Source organism: Stylophora pistillata, chromosome 13 (genome assembly GCF_964205215.1).
Source record: "Stylophora pistillata chromosome 13, jaStyPist1.2, whole genome shotgun sequence".
In the NCBI taxonomy this organism is placed as follows: domain Eukaryota; kingdom Metazoa; phylum Cnidaria; class Anthozoa; order Scleractinia; family Pocilloporidae; genus Stylophora; species Stylophora pistillata.
The window spans coordinates 10,588,922-10,606,285 of record NC_142531.1 but is presented as its reverse complement, the minus strand read 5'-3'; the positions used below and the strand labels follow the sequence as shown (position 1 = coordinate 10,606,285).

Here is a 17,364-nt window from a genome sequence, read left to right as displayed (position 1 = left end):
TCCAAGACGAATGATTGAAAAGAAGTCTCTGTACTTTGACTATCTTACTTTTCTTTACTTGACATTGACCCTTTGTGTGTCAATAATTGGCTCTACCAGTTGTGAATCATGTCAAAAAAAATTTGGACCTAAAATAAACTTTTGCTAATTTTTATTTGTTGCTAAAATTGCAAGTACACTGCATTACAAGTTGAAGCTGTAAAAAGTGTTCCCATAAAAGTGAATACTTGAACTGTTCTACACCAATTTGAGAAAGCTATGACATGTTAAAAATTGACTTTCCATTGTGCCTGTACTTTTTGACAGGCTTCCAGCATCCTTCCCAAAACATATGCCTGCTATGCATGCAAGAGGTATTTTTTGGATGGGTGGGCTAAGATGGGGCTCTGATGAGTAACTGATGTTTTTTTTCAATTGTGTAAAAGAATCAAAGTGGCTGTAAGCCACTGAACTCAGATTGTGGTGAATAATAGGCTGGAAATGAACTTATTTTATTTTAGTTCATAGCTCTGGGTGTCCACATCCAGGAAAATTTTTACAATGCTCTTTTGTATACTTTTCTTTGACAAGCAGTCTCGCACAGTTTTATAAAAGATTTATTGAGTTGTGTTTTGACTTCTTAATCAATGATAAGTGTTAATGAGACAAAGATTATCAAGGGGTGCCTCCTGGCACTGTAATTAATTCTTTTTTCTTCAACCACGAGGTTGGCAAAATCACATGACCTAAGCACCATTAATGTAGTGGCACGCAATGCATGTAAACAAGAAAAGATACCCAAAAAATCCAACAAAATGTCAATGTTCAGTTGTGACATTCTCTCCCCAGTGTTCAATTAAATTGGGTGGAACACTCCTCTAGTAACACCAACTTCCCTACTGGTCTCTTGTATTCTGCAGCTTTTGTTTTAAAATACTTTTGGTTAAGGTCCGAGCATTAATACCAATAATAGTTGACAATTATTCAATGAAGTGGGGGTGAATAGTGGTGGAGAAATATCCGCCACATTTACCGACTGAATAACTTTTTTGGTGTATACCACACAGAAACCACAAAAAAAATATTTGACTTTCAGTATACCGAAAAATGGTGGGGAATTAAATTGTTGAAGCACAATTTTGTCTCTTTGGCTGCTATAGAGGTGAACAGTACTTGTTAATCACTTCTGATAGATTATAATAAAAGATATTACTCCCTCATCCATGCAGTGTTCTCAAACTTTTGTAAACTCAGAGAACAGTGTTTTCTTCTGCAGATTGTTGAATAAATGTATAATAAGACAATGATAATTCGCTTTTTTGCATGATATCCCGCTCAGTGGATGCTTGTTGCATGGAAGTTGAACCTGTGTACAACTACTTTACATCTGTTCAGTCTGCCAATACACATTAGACAGAAAAATGATAATGAAAAACATTTTACTTTTATTATTGCAGCAGTGAAAGAGTTTTAATAGTATCTAATTTTTCTTTACCAGAAGCCTTCATTCTGTTTCTTGCCATAACACTGTTTGTGACCATAGTGTCAGTTCTTGCTGAAGAAAGGGTTTTCAATGCCATCACTTCATCAAAGGCCATTTACATTATTGGGAGCTGTCATGGCCTGGCTGTGGCATGTTTCGTCTTCCTGGCTAATAACAGTATCATTTCGATCACAAATACAACTGATCATACAGCATTAGAGGTATGCTGGCACTTCATGGCATCCTATTCCTTGTGTCTTGTCCTGTGTAATGCTGTCTTCAACTGGAATCGTAATCTGCTTGCTGTGGCTTCTACAGTTGGGAGACAAGGTATCATGAGATTTGAACATGAGTGGAAGTATTCTTTTGTTTTTTCATTCCCTTTTGGTGAGACATTGTATGCAAAGGGAATGACCTCTGTGTGGGTTCATTGAGGCTCAGATATTTCCCTGTAAATTGGTGGTGTCAATTTGAAGCCCATTGAAAACTTGTTTTGTTTTAAAGATTCTGAAATGCAGATTTACTGAAAACTTAAATTTAAGGTACAAATGTTTTATTAATGTTGTTGTTGTTGTTACTATTATTAATATTATTATAATTAATATTTCATGGTTTCTTTTGGATAAAGTTAAGTCCTGCTTGGTGAAGTCTGTTTAGCTTTTCAACTCCTAAATTTATCATCTAGCATTGAATAGTTTAAATAAGTTATCCAGCAAATCAAGTAATGTGAATAAATGGAATTATGAGCTGAAAGAGGAACAATGATTTCATCGGCGGACATAAAACTGACTTGTAATTTTGCAAATAACTGCATTCTTAACAGTGAGAATAGAAGGTGTGTTGAAAGAAGGTGTACCCACAGACAGAGAAATTGCTGGACTTGCCTTACACATTATGGAAATCTGGAAACGTCTCAGCCGAGCTTTGGGCCTCCAAGAAGCCATCATAGTAGAGATACAGATCGATGAAGATGATGTGTACGAAAGGGCATTCTCATGTTTAAACAAGTGGCGTCAAATGATGGGAGGTCAGGCGAATTATGAAGCTCTAGCTGAAGCTTTGGGGCGGGAGGAGATAGCAAGAAATGATTTGATTCAAAGATTTTGTTATGCTGTATTGGAAGAACGAGATGGTAAAGTGTTATTTGTTTATAAAAGTTATTCTTTTGACGATAACACCCCACATTACTACTGAATTAAAACTAATCAGTCCAATTTTGATGATTTTATATATCTTTGTTATTTAATTTCAGAGGCCGATGACAACCCACAGGATGGCAGAGATGCATAAGTGAGAAAGTACACCCTATCTGCTCAGTAGGAATAATTCAGCTGATGAATTGAATTTCATGTTTTTTTCTATTTAGTTAAGACTTCTTACTTATTATAACTCGTGTTAGTAGCTGCAGTGAATTTTGTTGATTTGTGTGTAAGAAAAGCCTGCATATCCGAAGAAATTTAGCTAATTTAGAAAATTTGTCGTATGAGAAATAACAGCTATCTTCGTTTTCTTTAACTCGACGTTAAATCCGTTTATCTATTGCTGGAAGATAAAAGGAGTGAGAAACAGTAAAGGAGACAATTGGAAACGCACGTTGCTCTTAATGAATTCGTAAATTGTGATAGTTAAATATCTACTGATGCTTTGAAAGTCAATTCATAAAAAAATACGATCGCTAGAAGAGAAGGAAAGGTATCTTTTGTTCGCGGATAGGAGGAGATCAAATTGAACTTTTATTACCATCCGGATCATATAGAAAGACATTCCTGAGTTAAGAATGCATAAGGTTTTTAGAAGAAAAGGAAAGGACACATGCTTGTCGTTCGATAAGAAGAACAAAGAGTTCAACAGATCGTGCACAAGCTAGTAACTCTTGATCATGAAAACTTTATTTACGCGAATCACGAGAGGAACATCAGAATGTCAGCGGGCAATGTCTCAGTAATTCTGTGTTTCTTGCACACATATAACAAAAAAACATTTGTTAAGAAGACGTTAATGAACTTGTGCGCGTGCGACTCGCGTGCGCTTGCCTTGAGACTACGTAGGCTAATAATAATATCGTAAGAAAATCACGCGGACCTTTTAATTTTGACGTGTGCGATTTTTTAGGGGGAGTTGAAAAGTATTTAGTTTATCGAGTAGCAGTTTTGTTTAATAGTCGTTGTCGTTTACCGTGAGTCTTCAGTTTACCGTGTTGGAATTAAAGTATTTGTTTGGATTTCCCGTTTAGCTTCCGAGCACCATTACCCATGATAAAAAAAAAAAAGCTCTAGGTAGAAAGGCTTCGCTGTTTAATTTTGTTTAATTTTGTTTAACTTTGTTTGAAATGAGAAAGTTAACGAAAAATGAAACTTATAATGTTAACAAAGAAAATGTGTGAATAAGTTTCTTCTACTTGCTGTTAAACTTTGTAGTTACAGTCAACACTTGAAGTAAAATTGATCATTTTGAGTCATTGTTGATTCTGATATAGTTCTTGCGCGTGTATGTCAGTTGTGTGCCCAAGATGAATTTTACTGAAAAAAGAAAGTGGAATGGAACACTCATTCTATGTTTGATTCTTCCAGCGACCTAGAGGCAACAAAAGGCGCAATCACCTGTCATGGGTGATAACTGAAAATTGAATTATTCGTCATGTTTTGTGCGCGTGGAGTGTAGGTCAAGCGGTTCGGACTCGAGACTTGGGGTATGTTTCTCGAACTGAAAGGCCGTTTACACGGCAGAAGAATCGGGTACGGACGTGCCTAAAAAGGAGTACGGATCTCACATTTTAGCCCGTGTAAACAATCCGTACCATGTTTTGGGGAATGGGTACAGACCCGTGTTTTTTCTGGTTTTGGGGCCATAGAAGTCTGTGGCCCAAAAACCAGAAAAAACACGGGTCCGTATCCATAACTCAGCATCACGCGTCGCCATTTTGTTTACAAGAATTAGGCACGTTCGATAACAGCACACAGCTGTACCAAATACTGTAGTCCCATGCAAGAAATTGGTCCGGTCCCCAAAAACTGCAGTGAAAAAGCATACTTATGCCTCCTTTTGTCCGGCCCGTGATAAAACATCATCCGTGTAAACGGCTAAAATTATGCGGTTCGTACTCCTTTTTTGACACGTCCGTATCTGATTTTTCTGCCGTGTAAACGGCCTTTAAGTCCCGGTAATTTAATGGGCCCGAAGCCATGTTTTAAAATCAAAATTTAAAGCATAGGAAAGCAGGTTCTGGTACCCAAACCAGTCTTATTTGTTTTTTTAGCTGATAGTTTTATTGTATCATTTTCAAAACTTTTGAAGTTCCTATCTTGAATGAAAACAGAACAGCTTTACGGGCCCGTTAAGTTACCGGGACTTCTAAGAAACGGTCCCCTGCAGCTTTCATTCAAGCTGGTGATTTCAAAAGTTTTGAAAATGAGGCTATAAAACTACCACCTTAAGAACCAAAAAGGACTGGTTTAGGAGCCAGAACCTGCTCTCCTATCCTTTAAATTTTGATTTTAAAACATAGCTTTGGGCCCGTTAAGTTACCGGGACTTTCGAGAAACGGCCCCTGGCAGGTAACTTAATTAACTGGCCCGTAAAGCTAAACTATTTTTTTATTCTCAAGATGGTGGTTTATAAAACTGTCACTGAGCTAAAGAAAGAAAATGGAATGGGTTAGAGCCGAAGAACCTTCTTCTCTATTCTTAAAATTTTGATGTTAAAATATGGCTTGGGGCCTGATAAATTACTGGGTCTTTCACTACATTGTCTTCCTGGGCAAATCACGTTTACTCCTACTCTGCCTCTCTCCACTAAGGCCGAGAAGTATAAATGGCCTGGGTACCAGCGGATTCTCAGGGGAGCCCGATGAAATGCGGGAGTAACCATGCGAAAGACTGGCATCCTACCCCTCCACCCCATTTCCCTCTCCGGGAAAAGATTCTTCTAGGAAAGAGTTTGTGAATCACGAGTCAAAGGCGAATAGATAAACCGACACCTGATTGCCATAGTGTTGTCCTATATTAAGCCTAAAGAAAAGAGGGAAAAGCCAAATTAAAAATAATTAGCATAAGCATACTGTATATCTATCTCTTTTAGTTTAATTGAATCGCTTGAACTCCCTAAACAACAACTGATACCCTCAAAAAGTTTGAAAAACGTTTCCTTTGAAATTCGAAAACAAGCTTACCCGAGTGAGAGGACTTTACCTTCCGTTTGCATTAGCCACAACCAGTTCAGGTGGACCAGGCAAAGGGAAGGAAAACTTCTATTTTTAGCAGTGATCTTATCTAAAGAGTGTTATTTGGAACGAACTACCGTATGGTCCTTGTAACAGTAGAAGTTGAAACAGATAGGGAGACAATGGGAGTGTATATAGATACGACGTCTTCACAGCTACAGTCTAAATGTTTTCGATATGTGCGATACGTCAGAACCAGATGACTGAATTGTTTTGATTAGTAACTTGGAAATCAGCTTGTTTTTTCCTGAAAATAAAAACTTTCAGGCTAAAAGATAAAATCTTATGACAGTGTCTGTATTTCTTCCAGATTCCTTGATTTGCCTTGAAACGAACTGCTACATATGCTTGGCTTTTATTAGCTTCTTGGAACTTTTTAATGTTATGTGATATGAAACGGAAAAATCTCAATCTACTGATCTTGATCAACTCGATCAACAGGTTTATCAAGTTGTCAGACTCTGAACTAATTTTGTAGATACATCTCTTGCGAATGAACGTAAGATTACTGTAGGGGCCCTCTACAGACCACCAAATGCGGACACCAAACCTCTTGAATATGCAAGGTATTCTTGAGAATTCCACATGTCAGGATTTGGTTATCATAGGGGATTTTAATTTACGTGGAATAGACTGGATCCATGTTAGAGCCACATGCGACTCGGCTAATAATGCTCTCCTGATTGACATTATCCAAGATAACTTCTTTACACAACTGGTTAATGAGCCAACTAGAGAACGTAATATTTTGGACCTTGTGCTTACATGTCCCGAGTTGGCACGCGAGCTAGCTGTTGGGAACCCTTTTCTGACCATTACTGTTTAACCTTTTTCCTATCTGGATCCTTCCCTCCTCCACGTAAATCAAAGCAACTTGTTTATGCGTATAAAAAGGCTGATTGGGAACATCTAAAATGCCTGTTTTCACATACACCGTGGCATTGTGCATATTTTGACGACAATTTGGATGATAACTGGCAAGCGTGGCTGGATTTATTCTTTGCGGCAGTTAATTAGTGTATTCCGAAGCGGAGACACAACAACAAATTTAATCCACCCTGGATTTCAGCAGAACTCATTAAGCTCTGTCGGAAGAGAAAACATCTTTTCAGGAAGGCAAAGCGAGTAAACACAGATTTCTTGTGGATGAGATATCACACTTTATACAACTCTGTTAAGAAAGAGTGTAATGCAGCGAAGCGGAACTATATTAATGAGCTTGCTACTAACAACAATCCCAAGCCGTTTTGGAGCTTTGTGAAATCTATGCGTAAAGGGTCTAACAATTTCGTCTCACTTAATATCGACGGCGTCACTCTCTCAAATTATCTTGGCAGTGCTGAAAGTATGAATGACTTTTTCTCCTCTGTGTTTACATCAGAAGACTGCGATAACTTCCCCAAATTTGAATATGTCACCAATAGTAAACTTTCAAACATTCTTTGTAACACAGTGGAAGTACAAAAACTGTTCAAAAATTTGAATATCTACAAATCGCCTGGACCTGACAGCCTGCCACCACGCATTCTGAAAGAATATGCGAGTGTTTTATCATCACCTCTGTGCCTTTTCTTTACCAGATCATTTTCAACAGGTTAACTGCCACATCTTTGGAAACTTGCTAACATCACATCACACCTTTGTTCAAAAAAAAGCAGTAAGACTGATAGGAATAATTATCGTGAGATCTCATTAACATCAATAGTGTGCAAGACCGCCGAATAAATCGTCAAGTCTCGCGAGATGGATTTTTGGCGAAACATGAATATCATCAACCCGATCCAGTTCGCTTACATGGAGGGCCGATCAACGCTTTCAGAACTGCTCTCCTGTTATGACGACTGGGCGAAATCACGCAATAAGAAGAAGCCCACTGACATTGCCTTTTTGGATTTTTCCAAGGCGTTTGACAGAGTACCGCATGAGCGTCTCCTTTTCAAGCTCGAGCGTCACAGTATAGACGGCAGCGCTCTTCAGTGGTTTCGAAATTTTTTAACTGGCCGCGGATGCAACGCGTCGTACTGCCCGGCACTTGCTCATCCTGGTCTCCGGTTTTATCAAGAGTACCCCAGGGAACAATCCTTGTTCCGTCTTAGTCATTTTATATGTAAATGACATCTCATCAGGAATTTCATATACTGTTATGCAGATGACACCAAGGTTTGCAGAGAGATCTCCGACATAGCTGAGACACAAATATTCTTCAGTCCGACTTATTTCACCTGAAAAAGTGGTCTGAGGTCTGGCAGTTAAACTTCAATGTGAACAAATGTGGGGTTATGCGAGTAACACATAACCGTGATAAATCTGTCCCACATTACTCTCTCGTCCCGCACTGAGAATGTCTAAGCTCAGTGAGTTCTGTAAAAGACCTTGGCATTACAATCTCGCATAACCTCTCGTGGACTCCACACGTTGTTGAGGTTGTCAGTAAGGCCAATAAAATTTTTGGTCTAATCAAGCGAACAATCGGTTCTGTAAACAAGGAAATCTTTTCCATATTGTACAAGACTCTTGTGAGACCAATCCTGGAGTACGCTTCCCCAGTATGGTGCCCTTACCTAGTTTGAAATATTGTTCTCTTGGAGAACGTTTAGGGAAGAGCCTATCGATTGGCTTTAGGTCAGCAAAGGGGTGAGATGTCATATGAAGATCGTTGTGAAATGTTACATTGGTCGAAGTTGACTGATAGAAGGCTATATTTTTCCTTGGTAGAATGCTATAAACCTGTATTCGGGCTGAATGGCCTTCACTTTTGTGATTTTTTTTTTTTAAGTTTGCGGATTTTTCAAATTTTTTTTTAAGTTTGCGCACTAGGTCCAACCACAATTACAAACTGCAGGTTAATTGGCAAAATGTAATTGTTATAAATACTCTTTTTTTGGTTAAAATCATTCGTGAATGGAATGACCTGCCCGCCAATGTCGTTGAGATAGGTTACTTAACACGTTTCAAAGCACCTCTTAAATTATACATGCGTGTTTCTAAGGTTTTTATCCATCTTAGATTTTATCAGTAGCATACATTTTTAAATTTTGATCCATCTTAGATTTTATTGTAAGCATATATTTTCAAATTTTATTTCTTTGGAAGTTTATTTACGCAGAGTTAACCTCTTAAACTTCCTTTTTAGGGTATTATTTTTATTGTTCATTCTTTGATACCTTAAATAAAGTATGTAGGTATGTATATGTATGTATGTAAGTCCAGAAACCGCCAAAACCTTGGCTACAGACTCAAAGCAAATCACTTGGTCGACATGACTGAAGAAGAGATCAGACAGAAGAAAGGACTACTGAGGGATGGTGAACCAGATGTACAGAATAGCGGGAAGAGATTTGAAATACCGGAGGGCACCAATCTCAAAACCCTACCTGATACGGTTGATTGTGCAAAATCGGGTAAGTCGAAAAAACTCTTATAATAGACAAAAAAAAACAGCCAGAGCAGTCGCCAAAATTAATCAAAACAAACACAGACGTCACTCTTACCTGAGTAAATTAGTTAGCCTTCTGGTTTCCGTCGAGAAGCAAAACCTGATAGGCGAGGCTTAAAGAATTGTTCAGAAAGGAATTCTTGAAAATTCCAGATCCGGGTGGGATTCATATTAAGCACTTAGTGGTCAAGCTGTGGAAAATAACCAAATGAGTGACTATTGCAAAACTATTGATTAAACACAGAGAGCCGTGTCAATGAGCTTTATAGAAAAAAGTTCTACTGTTTCACCAGGTGCAGTAGATCCTGTAACAAGTGAAGGGATTTGTGGCTCGTGTTATGCCTACTCTGTTACTGGTGCTATGGAAGGGGCCTACTTTATCAAGGTTTGTGAACAAAAAGATGTCACAGCGCTTTAATGCTAATTGTTGCTGGTAACGGGGACAGTTAGCACCGTCCCCTCAGAACATGGTGCTCGTCAGACTAATTGGATTCTACTCCGGTTTGTTTCAGTTTGTGTTTTAGGCGGATGATAGTACCTTGAAACTACTTTTTATCATTTTTTGAGGTTTTTCATTGGATACGACGCACAACGGACACACATTTGAGGTCCTGATGAGAGTAAAATAGCTTGAATTTGTTGTAAGAGACATCTTTTACTAACCGAGGTCGTACTGTAAGTTACGGACAGACTTTTTTTCCCCTCGGATTTATGGCCCAAGAGCGAAGCACGCAGTGCGGAAAATACGAGGTTCAGTAACTCTCGATACAGACCGAGAAAGCGAGGTTAGTAAGATGATTGTTATATCGTTGGGTTCGAATAGAGGAAGAAGATTTCAAACTTTTCAATTAGCTGACCGTACAGTGAAACAGGGCTCGCTAATTGACCAATTATAGCGCACGTACTGACTATATAAATATCTGCGTTACGAAGTTTAGCAGATATTTGTTTTCTGCACGTTCTGTATGGAATGTGGTCCTCGCTAAGTACCCATTCCGGTATGTCTCTTGTGTGTAGTTATTTGCATAGTGGTATATAAGTCTGAGGTTAACTGGTATTCATCCTTCGGGTTGTGGACGCCATCGCATAAAGAAATTTAATTTTGCGTTGTTTATCTTATAGTGCGGGGAGTTTGGCCATTTGAGCGCCTTCTGTTCTAAGCCGTCTGTTGCGCCAAAGAGCGACTCGCGCCATTCTTGACTAGACGTGGATCCAAGCTCAGAGAACGTTCTTCAGCATTCAGTTGAGTTCGATTTTTCTTCCTTTTTTTTTGGATAGTTACGACGATTTTAATGTTAAAAGCACTAGGAACGGTGTCGAGGGTCGTTTGAGCGCCTTCATTGAATTTTGGAAGAGTACCTTGAGTGCTCCTGAATTTGTGCTTGACACCATCAGGCGTGGGTACAGGTTTCCTTTCGCGGAATATCTGCCCTCGTGTTTTTTGGCTAATAATAGATCGGCCTTTCAGCATTCTGGATTTGTGACACAAGCCATCTCGGAGCTTATAGCCAACGGTTGCATTATTGAGCACAGTGTTCCGCCATTTTGCGTTAACCCCTTGTCAGTTGCTAAATGGAAGAAACTGCGCTTAGTCATCGATCTCAGGCACGCTAACAGCTTCCTTGTGAGGTTTAAATTTAAGTACGAGGATCTTCGCTCCCTATCTGAAGTCCTCGAGGAGGGGCACTGGTTCTTTACATGGGACCTTAAGTCCGGATATCTTCATGTTGATATCTGCTTGGAGCATCAGCGGTATCTCGGTTTTTCTTCGCAGTTCAACAGCGTGCCAAGATATTTTACCTTCGTAGTTTTGCCCTTCGGCCTTAGCACCGCCTGTTTTTGCTTCACCAAATTGTTGCGTCCGTGAGTCTGTCGCTGGCGCTCTATGGGTCACAATAGCTTTGTTTATCTCGACGATGGGCTCGGAAGTCTACCGGATAAGTGTTCCGCAGCAGCAGCTGCCTTATCCAAAAGAAAGAGCTCGACTCCTCAGGTCTCCTTGTGAATGAAGACAAATCTCATTGACATCCTATGCAAGTAGGCAAATGGCTGGATTTCGTGATTAACACTATTACTATGTGTTTTCATATTCCTGAAAGGAAGGTGGAAAATCTTAAGAGTCTTTTAGGCTCTGTAATTGGAGATACGTCGTCCTCGCATCGAGAATTGGCCAGAATCGCCGGTTCTATAATTTCTGTAGCCTTGGCAGTGGGGCCCATTTCACGTCTTCTCTGAGTCACGATCAGCGTGGGACCACACCCTTCGTTTTTCTCCGGCTCTTTTGGAGGAGTTGAGATTTTGGTACAGGAATATCGACTCGTTTAACGGCTATTCCGGTTAGCTCAATGGATAGAGCGCTGGACTATTGTGCGGGAGGTCGAGGGTTCGAGCCCAGGCCGGACCAACACTCAAGGTCTTAAAATAATTGAGAAGAATTTGCTACCTTTCTATGACATCAAGAAATGGTTAGATATTCTAGTCTTCTCGGATAGGGACGAATAAATGGAGGTCCCGTCTCCTGCAGGGTTGGGGTAGGAGACGTTAATCTCCCACACACTGGATTACTGTGTGATGGAAGTCCTCCCCTGGGGTAGGATGGGTGGGAAGCTGAGATCGATGGACTGAAGCGGCTGCCAGAGGCGCCTGATATGCTGACGTCTGTTCTCAACCTTACACTGCACCCGTAATTCAGCCTCTGGGCTGCAAGTGGTCAGATATAAACTATATTCATATTCATATTCTCTTTGTCCACCCCCTGATTCGTCGACGGTTATTTTCTCTGATGCTAGTGATGTCGCCCGGCCTTGGGCGGGTTTTCGGCCTCCTTGGACGGTGTAATGGCTAGCGGCATGTTCACGTCTGAAGATCTTGGTCAGAGCCCCACGTACCGCGAGTTGAAAGCTATTTATTATGTTCTATTGTCCTATACGGAGAAGCTGCAGCAGAAGAGAGTAAAGATTTTCACCGACAATCAAGGCGCTGCGAGAATAGTTTCTGTTGGCAGTTCCAAAGCCCATCTCCAGTCTGTTGCTATGAGCATTTTCTATTTTTGTTTTTCAAACGGCATCACCCTTGAAGCACAGTGGATTCCCAGGTCGAAGGATGAGAGGGCTGATCTCCTTAGCCAATTTGTTGACAAGGACGATTGGCGCGTCAATCGTTCAGTTTTCCATCTCCTTAATGCTAAATGGGGTCCTAATACATTCGAACGCTTCGCGACCTATTACAATGCTCAGCTCCCTCGGTTTAACTCGAAGTTTGCCTCTCCCGGATGCAGTGGGGTCGACGCGTTGGCACAAGACTGGAGCGCCAAAAACAACTGGATATGTACCCCAGTTAGTCTGATCGTCGATTCTGTCCGTCATTTCATGTCTTGCTTTGGCCGCGGGACATTGATCATCCCCGAATGGCCTTCCGCTCATTTTTGGCCTTTCTGGCGTGTAGGGTCTTCTCGGTTTAGCTCGTATGTCGTGGAAGTGTTTGTTCTGTTTGCAGTCGAGGATCTACTGTTGAAGGGTCCTGGTCAGAAGCAGCTCTATAAGTCTCGACCTTATATTTTTCGTCGTTGTCCGAAGTTCAGAATGTTGGCTTTGCGTTTAGATTTTAGGTGAGTTGTCTAGCGTTGGTGGCAAACTTTTTGAACCCGGCGGTGCACTTTTTCCGGTATCTTTTTTGGTTACGCATATTTGGATTTTTTTGGCGCATTTTAGAGCCTGATTTGGCGTATGTTTTTAGCCTTATATGGCTTGTCTTGAGGCCTAAGTTGGCTAATGTTAGGCCCGATGGGGCGTTTTGTTTGGCCTGTAATGGCACCTGGCCTGTAGTGGCACCTGGATTCACTTTGCAATTTAGTAGGTATGGGTAAGTTTATGCCGCGCGGCCGACCATCGCGTTTGGAATATCCTCTTATACCGATATTGCCATTCTGTATGAGCTTGCTTTTTTCAGTTTTCCGCTGTCGTTTCGTTCACCTTGTGTTTTTGTTTTTCAGATGTTCTAATTTCCTGGATTTGGAGCGACGCGGCAGCCTTGGAGGACCCATTAGTACGCAGCTTGGTTCCAGATCTTCTTGATTTGCAGTTGGGATCCAGGGTCCCGTTTACCTTAACCAAGTACAAGTCAAGCTGGTTGAGATGGCGCGGATGGGCGTCCTTGAAGATTGGTGTCCCTGTCATTCCGGCGAAGCCCTTGCACATTGCACTTTTTATTACAGAACTTACGAACGTTTGCCTTGCGAACAATACGGGTGTCTCCCCAATAGAAGCTGTTGTTTATGGCATTAAGTTGGCCCACTCTAGGGCTGGGCTAGAAATATGTCCAGCCAACCATCCCCTTGTTGTGAAATCTTCTCTTGAGGGCGCGAAAACAAAATTGGCGCGTTCTGTTAACTCGAAGGAGCCTTTATCCGTAGACACGCTGCAGGCAATTGCCGAATGTTATGTTGCGAGTAATTCTCTTGCCACTCTTCGTTCTCTTTTTATATTGTTAGTTGGTTTCTATGGGTTTTTTCGTATTGATGAAATAACAGACATATGCTGACCATATGTCTATTTATGTCTCCAAGCGAAAAAATGACCAGTATCGGGAGGGTCACACCTCTTATCTTGCCAGGTCTGGGAAATCTACGTGCCCAGTCTCCATTACTGAACGAATTATTCAGGTTTTTGTCGCAGTCTAATTCATCGCTTCCGCTTGTTCGTCGTATTGTGAAGTCCAAATCTGGTGAGTATTTCCACGCTAGCAAGGGCGTGTCTAATTCTACTCTTGGAGAGTAATTCAAGAAGTACATGCAGCCCTTTGTTGACGACGTTTCAAAGTACCGCACGCATAGTATGAGGTCTGGTGCAACGTCGAACGCCCCTTGTAGGGGCATACCGGGCGATTTATTGGATATGCATGCTGGGTGGAGGTGTCCTTCCTCGAAGAACAGATACATTAAACATACAATTAAAGATCGTTTGAGCGTTTCAAAATCGCTTTTGCTCTGAGGGTATACTTTACGCTAGTTTACAGTTTATTCTTGCTTAGCTTAAAGAGCTTTTCTTGTCATTAGTTTGCGATTATTTGTGATTTTTTTGCTAGTTCATAACTATTGTAGTTCTAGTTTACTATTTACTGCTATGGATTTATTTATCGTATTTATTATGTCCATCTATTTGCTGTTGCCAAGAGGTCCTGGCGGGGGACGTTAGTGGTGCCTGGCCCGTCCCAAATTTCTTGTCCTGTGTTTTCTCTACGGGGTTTTTTGAGGCAGGTTTTTTCTGGCCCCCCTGGCTCGCTTACTCGCAGCTGATAGATCCGGTTACGATTATAATCATCTATCTCAATTGTAGTTTAATAAATTGATTGATAGCGTTGCTCGTAGCCCACAATCCAATGTTCTCCATGATTTGCTGTATCTTGTTTTCGTTTGGTTTTATTCGCTTAAATTAGTACAGAATGAGAGATGTAATGGAAAAGTTTTGAGAGGATGGGCACGTCCTAACCCTCTTTGGCCAATTCTGTCGCCAGGACAGCGAAAAACTTTTGGTGTCACACACCGTTACATGTTTTTATTTTCGAATATGATATTGTAGACTAGAACCCTCTTAAACCTGTCCGTTGAACAGCAACTTACAGACTACTCGTGGCAGTTTGGTAACCGAGGCTGGAGAGGATATCCACATCGAGCGATGCAGTGGGTCATTAAACATGGTAAACTGGCTACTAAAGAGAGCTATGGAAAATATTTGGCTCAGGTAAAAAGACTGAAGAAACCTCATCAAACAATTTTAGGTGTAAACTTATCATGTTCTGCTCTTCCTATTGATGTCCAAATTGTCAAGAACTCATTTTACTAAAATGAAGATTACGTTTTTTACTCTCAATAGCGGATTTAGGGGAGAGATCCGGAGAGCCCGCACCCCTTCCCCCCCCCCCCCCATATTTTTGGTAAAAAAATAACCGCAGAAGGAAGAAAAGCCGGCAGGTGTAAACAAACGAAAAAAAAAAAAAATAAATAAACAGCCCCACTCCCCCCTCCCCTCTTAGCTCACAGTCTGAATGCGCAACTACAATCATCCAATGAATCAAATTCGTTTTAAATGGTCAGGAGTGAAAGCAGAGCGGATAGATTCTGCCAATCACTAACTCCCCTTCTCCTGTTTCTAAGACTCACTTTGTTTTTTATCGTATGTTTTAGGGGGGCTTCTGCCATTTTAAAAATACCCCAACAAATGCGAGGCTTGATTTTTACATGAACATTACTAAAGGGAACAAGCAGGAGCTGAAGCAGACCATTGCTATCTACGGTCCAGTGACTATCCTCATCAACACCCAACCAAAGACTTTTAAATTCTACGGATCAGGAATTGCTTATGACTCTGACTGCAGTAAGTAATTTACACGTATTGTAATTTCAAGTGCCCCTGAGACGAAAACTGACCATTTTATTTTAGGCTAATTTGTTTCCAGAATGTTGAATTGAGTGTAGTTAAAGCCATTTTTTCAACGTCAAAAGCTCAAAAAAAAAAAGAAAGAAAGAAAAAAAACCCTTCGATGACCAATTTTTACCGCTTCCAAGTCGTTCAAAAGTCGTCCGCCATTCCTTTGACCCTTAAGGGTGACTGGCATCTGATTTCTACTTACAATGTAACCTTTGATTCAAAATATTGAAGTCGCAAGAATAAAAAAAAATGATCAGCACCTTGAAAAGTTCTCGATTGTTTAAGAAAAACTCCTTGTCAGCACCTTAGAACGTGTATGAAGAACAGTACGGAGAATACATTTACTGATGTTAGGGTGTAAATAGTTAAACGATTTCATTCATGAGGTACGATTCATCCTAACCAGTGAAGGTGGCCAATTTGATAAGTTCCTTATCCTCGTTTTCAGCTCAGGCATTGGATCACGCGGCCTTAGCTGTCGGTTATGGAGTTGAAAAGGGTGAACCCTATTGGCGGATTAAGAATTCTTGGTCAAAAGCTTGGGAAGATGAGGTATATATAAAGATCGCCACGAAAAATGACAATTGTGGTGTTCTGTAGAAGGCTGTCGTGGTCAGGGTCAGAGATGATTACATTGAAAGAGTTGGTGTTTGATATAAGAACACGTAGTTAGCAAAGTGTGATCTTTACCACTCTTTTTTCATGAGGTGACTATAAACACAATCAAAATTTTATTCCTAGGCTTGTTTTTGGCCACCTGCCGTAATCGATGGGCGGGTAATAGTTCGGAGCACCTTCGTCGGGTATCAGAAATTTCTCAAGAAGCTGTATGGCTTGGTAGAACTTCATCATTTAGAAGCTTAATGGTCTTTTTTTTCCTGGCTTATCACGGCGTACGTAATTCGTAACTTGTTCGTATTATATATTTGGCTTCATCGAACTACATCAGTTGTAGCTTATACGTGACTATATTCGTGACTTAGTCGTGCTATATTTGTGGCCTAATCGAATTATATTCGTAGCTTGGTCGAACTACATTCGTAGCCTACTTTCCTTAGCTAAATTCGTAGGGTAGTCATATCTTGCTCGTGCCGCAGTTTTGCTGGGTTCTTACTAAGATCGTACGGCATTGAATATAGTTACAGGCCGCACTGTATTCTTGACAATCCTCAACTTTTGATTGTTCACATTTTTCGTTCTGCAGTATTAACGCTCCATCATATTAAGTTAAGGTAAGATGTGTTAGCCTTAGTTGTGTTTACAAGTTGCCTGAGGTTAATTTCCGACACAAAAAATGTTATACTGCTGCTGAAATCTTCACCAGTGTTCGAATAATTGGCCTGTGACGCTTTCTTTTTTCAAAATTCGCTTAAGTCTTTTATGCTGACAAGTTGTTCACTGCTATCTTGAGAAATGCACATTCTGTAGTTTGTTTTCGTTCACACTTTCAGATGTGTTTTGTAAAGCAAATGCTTTAAAGTAAGTCTTAGTATTATAAATATTGTAAATAAAGTATTGCTTTGTAATCATTCTTTACACATTTGTTTGTATGCCATGTTTATACAGAAACTAACCGGCCGCACCAGTAAACGGCCTACAATAACTAGGAATGTACCGTTAATACACCACTTAAATAAAGTGTTAAACCTAAAAATGAATATTGCACTAAACTTTAAAAGAGATGTTGCATATTGTTAAATTGATGCTTTTTTTACGCGCTCTGCTCCCGTACCAAATACCCGAGTGATGTTCTTCCTTGTTATCGCAGGGCGCTCTGCGTGATAAACCTTTATAGTCTTGTTTTGTTTTTTGGCTTCGAGAG

At 40.4% G+C, this 17,364-nt stretch overlaps 2 protein-coding genes and 1 pseudogene across 5 annotated transcripts in view; all 3 read left to right on the top strand.

Annotated features, from left to right (window-relative positions):
* LOC148717587 (uncharacterized) overlaps positions 1 to 3,920 on the top strand; it is a 61,119-nt gene extending 57,199 nt beyond the window's left edge. For 2 of the 3 annotated variants that reach the window (XM_088742875.1, XM_088742874.1), the window contains exons 2-4: positions 1,478 to 1,792; positions 2,286 to 2,594; positions 2,715 to 3,920. In XM_088742875.1, coding sequence (XP_088599001.1) covers positions 1,699 to 1,792; positions 2,286 to 2,594; positions 2,715 to 2,752 — 441 coding nt within the window. In that variant the 5' untranslated portion in view covers positions 1,478 to 1,698 and the 3' untranslated portion in view covers positions 2,753 to 3,920. The remainder of the gene's footprint in view (positions 1 to 1,477; positions 1,793 to 2,285; positions 2,595 to 2,714) is intronic. The other variant, XM_088742876.1, reaches the window with a different exon arrangement.
* A 3,421-nt stretch (positions 3,921 to 7,341) lies between these two features.
* On the top strand, positions 7,342 to 10,020 carry LOC148717586 (cathepsin L-like peptidase). Its single transcript, XM_088743780.1, has 2 exons — positions 7,342 to 9,082; positions 9,411 to 10,020. The coding sequence occupies exons 1-2, from the start codon at positions 8,866 to 8,868 to the stop codon at positions 9,533 to 9,535; spliced, it is 342 nt and encodes a 113-aa protein (XP_088599906.1). The 5' UTR covers positions 7,342 to 8,865; the 3' UTR covers positions 9,536 to 10,020.
* Positions 9,829 to 17,364, top strand: LOC148717585 (uncharacterized; annotated as a pseudogene). The gene is made up of 5 exons (XR_015994844.1): positions 9,829 to 9,867; positions 10,322 to 11,453; positions 11,861 to 14,855; positions 15,299 to 15,488; positions 15,991 to 17,364. The product of XR_015994844.1 is annotated as an uncharacterized LOC148717585 (transcript).